The sequence below is a fragment of the Lycium ferocissimum genome, chromosome 5 (genome assembly GCF_029784015.1).
Source record: "Lycium ferocissimum isolate CSIRO_LF1 chromosome 5, AGI_CSIRO_Lferr_CH_V1, whole genome shotgun sequence".
NCBI lineage: Eukaryota > Viridiplantae > Streptophyta > Magnoliopsida > Solanales > Solanaceae > Lycium > Lycium ferocissimum.
The window spans coordinates 14,143,565-14,147,585 of NC_081346.1; the positions used below are offsets into that span (position 1 = coordinate 14,143,565).

General features: G+C 32.3%; 1 protein-coding gene across 1 annotated transcript; it reads right to left on the reverse strand.

The window, feature by feature from the left end:
• Window positions 1-384: 384 nt before the first annotated feature.
• Window positions 385-1,225, reverse strand: LOC132056137 (cysteine protease inhibitor 8-like). The gene is given in 2 exon segments (XM_059448216.1): window positions 385-1,064; window positions 1,066-1,225. Coding segments are annotated over 2 exon segments (621 nt in total). The 5' UTR covers window positions 1,185-1,225; the 3' UTR covers window positions 385-562.
• Window positions 1,226-4,021: the final 2,796 nt, after the last annotated feature.

The window sequence follows — 4,021 nt, forward strand, 5'->3', positions numbered from 1 at the left end:
ATTTTGTACATTTCAGCAAATCAAGAGACTTATTATGCCTCTACCACAACTGTCCACAAGGCTTCTCTGTCAAATTCAAGGACTTATTATTCTCTTAGGGGTCGTTTGGTTGGAAACAAGTTATCGCAGGATAACTTATCCTGGGATTAGTTATTTCGGGATTAGTTATTCCATCCTTCTACTATGATAAAATAACACTACAATCTCGGAATAACTAATCCAACCAAACATGAGATAAACTCATCTCAAATATAATTCCGGAACTATTTATGCTTATCCCTCGTACCAAACGAGCCCTTAGTAAAAACAAACGCATAATATATATGAGTAGCTTTTAAAGGAAAGTGTCAAGTCGGGACAATTAGTAAAAAAGGACGGAGGGAGTAATTTGGAAGGGGGAATTAATAAATTAAAAACCTAGCTTCTTTATTCATATATACTTCATAAGCAGTATTACATAGAGCGAAATACCGAAAATACAAGACAAGAGATAGATCGATCCACATTATTTAGAAAGCCAGGTTAAGCATAATTATCAGGAAAATAACTATGCATCAGTCTTCTAGTATTTAACGAAGCCAAATGGAATAGGCTGGTTATTGAGAGCCAGACGATTATTACGGGTCACGCCCACATTGAGACACAGAAACGTAGCACCAAGACAATACCTTAAGTGGTAAGAACCTGGTTTAGTCTCCGCTTTCACAATCTTGAAAAAATTGTTTCCTAGGGTACCACCAGTTACCACAAACCTATCGGGATTACCAACTTTCCAAACAGTTTCGTAAATACAGCTTGAAGTTGCAACTGTGAACATGATATTAATGTCATTCATTTCACGGACGACATCAAAAGGTGTCGGACCCGACTTTTTAGTAAAGAATGTCAAAGGCGTGCCTTCCTCAAATTCGCCTATCTGGACGATGGCGTTTGGGCATCTGGTGTTTCCAATATTGACTAAGGATACACTTCCGCCGCCAATGAGAGTATTGAGAATAGTGTACTGCTCACCGGTCTTGAGTGGTTGGCCGTCCACGTCAAGCACTTCAGGAAGAACATTAATTGTCGTCCTCAGTAGTAGTGGGCAGGACAATGGGATCGTCGGAAGTGAAAGTTGATGAAAAGACCACAAAGGGAACCAAAGAGAAAGTAGTAAGCAAGAGGAAGCTGAAAATGGACTTCATGTTGGAGAGTGTTTTGTTATGTTGTGTATCTTTTAGTCTATTTTTAAAGCTTGAATTTATAGAGCTTAGTATAACCAGCAGATGTATTTACTAGTTGCACGTTTTAGATATGAATAAAATTGTTCTCTTCTAGTAGTCGCTATGTTCCACAGTTTTGTGACACTTTTGTATAAGACATATCATAGGAACTGATTACATGAATATTAAAGCATGTCAATAATTGCATCAAAGATAAGTTTTTTTTTTTTTTTAAATAAATTAATATTTTATTATTTCTTTAGCTTAGAAGCCGCTAGAGGATTAACTCCATCAACACATTTATATCGTGCTTAGAAGAAATTGGTTCACGAGGAGGGAAGGACAAAACATGAAGCAATTTGAGATTACAATCAGCCCATATTTTAATGCATGATTCACTTTTTTTTGGACTTCTCATCAAGAGAAAGAAGACGTCTGATGTGATAAGCGATTTTCTCGAAATTGAAGTGCTTTTAAAAGGATAAAAGCATTATACGTAGGAAAAAAAAAATTCATAGGATTTCAAAGACAGAAAAAAAAATTGAAAGTAAAGGTCGAAGTATCTTAAGTCGCAGTTTAGGACTTTGTTGGCAGAAATGCATAACATGGGTACATGATGATGGTTAGTAAATGGATATTCCATCTTAAGATAATGTGTAATGCTCATTCATTATTCTTTTTATTTGCCTTTTTATATTCAAAATCTCACTGGTAAGCACATTGCCTCTCCACGCATAATAGGTCAACATCGTTGATTACACTGTATCTTCGATTGCCATTAAGACTTAAGAGTACACTACATGACCAATACAGCAGAACTGCAGAACTCATAATGTGATTTGCCCTATGCTGTCTTCAAATACTTTTTTAAAAAATTATAAAGGCGAAGGGAAAATGGAAAGGTGCATATCTATATATAATATAAAGCTAGCATAGATAAGGTGATGTGGCACCTTTCTATGGCCTAGAATCATATTTATCTTTTTTCTCCTTTTTTTTTTGCCTATTTCTCATTATTTTTCTGATTTATACTAATTTAAAAAGTCTAAAAATGCCTAAATAATTACTCAATTAATTAGGGGATGGAAGTTACTCAAAAAATGAAAGAAGAAAATTAAAGGCGTTAGTTTTCAATGCTAGTTTTTTTCTTTTCAAATTCTTTTAAACATTGTCCTAATATTTTTCTCAAATTCAAATAGTTTTATCTTTTAATTCAAATTCAAATATTCTTGAGATTGATTGATCTTTTTTGCCACTAATATTAGTATTTTTACATTTGATTTTTTTTTTTTTTTTTTGAAGCAGCATAACAAAACACAAGCAAGATACTCAAATAATACTTATTGCTAAAATCCATGCCAAATGGACTAATGAATGCATGAAAGAATCAAACGCCAAAATGAAACATAAATGTAGTAGAGGTCTAACCTGAAGTCGTGACCTTATTCTGAAATGCAGTGTGCTTCATCAACAACCAAGAGACACATCCTTGCTCTCAACAATCATTATTCTGCAACACATTTTAAAAAAGCAATGATCCATGGAACTCACTCATATTTGAATAAGCTAAATCTGCTGGAGAAAATATCGTAAGATTCTTAAGTAATTATTTTCAAGTGACAACCTCCGTAAGTAAATTGCATAAAATTAATTAAAATAACAATAACAAATTAATATATAGTGGAAAATAATAGTATTAATAAAAACCTCACCAATTTTAGTCACCGGTGATTTTTCACATGAATAAAATTGGGATATGTAAAGAATGAAGTCAGAAAAGATGCAACAAATTAAAATTAAAGACATTCATCGAGAAAGCAGAGCCTAACCTTTTATAAACAATAAACTCTTGCCCCCAACTTGATATGAGAACTCACATTCATATCAACAACAGATATTCACGATCGCAACAACTTCTTTGAATAGATTGTGGAACCTAAAGAAGGCTTGTCCTTATTGCAACGTAAATTTTTTCTAATACAATAGAACCCGCCCAATGAATCACTCTTTGTTTCTTCATCATCAAGCTATTGCAAGTAATGCTCTATATGCCATGCGCCCTACACAATTATGGCGTTGTAAACAATAAGCATCGTCGGCCTTATAAGAGAAAAAACAATAAGCATCTTAGGATCCTAGTTTTGTTTTAGTAACATTAAGCTATTTCGTTATCCCGAAAGAATACTTAAAACCCAAGCTTCAAGAGTTTTCACATTGAAGACCTGAAACTTTATTTTATCACTTTGTTGAAAGATGGTTTTCTAGAATAAACATCGGATAGTAGTTTAAAGAAAATGGGATAAGAAAAAAAAACGGAAAAGGCATATAAATATAAATAGGATAAAACACAAAGCAGTTTCAAATTCAAACTCAAAGTAGTTTCTTTTTCTCTCAAAATGCATCGTGTGTGGTCATGATTCATGCATGAGAAAATGGGGAATAGGGAAGTTACGTGGGTGAAGGCTTTGGAATTGTTTTAGTTTTTTTTTTTTTTTTTTTTTTTTTTTTTTTTTGGTCTTTTTTCTAATTTTATCCTTTTTTTTTTTTTTTTTTTTTTTTTAAATAGGAAGTATGCTTATTCTTTAAACAAATTTTCACCCGAAATATATGTAAAAAGTTGGATTGAGTCAAACTTTAAATTAACTACATTAATTCTAAACTAACAAAATTTATTCAAAACTTACTACGTGTTTATTTTTTGTTATGCCACTTAAATTAATTAGTTAATAGGTTTTTATTATCATTATTATTATTTTATTGGAATTGCCCAATATTTTATTCAAAACTTACTACGTGTCTATTTTTTATTAGGCCACTTA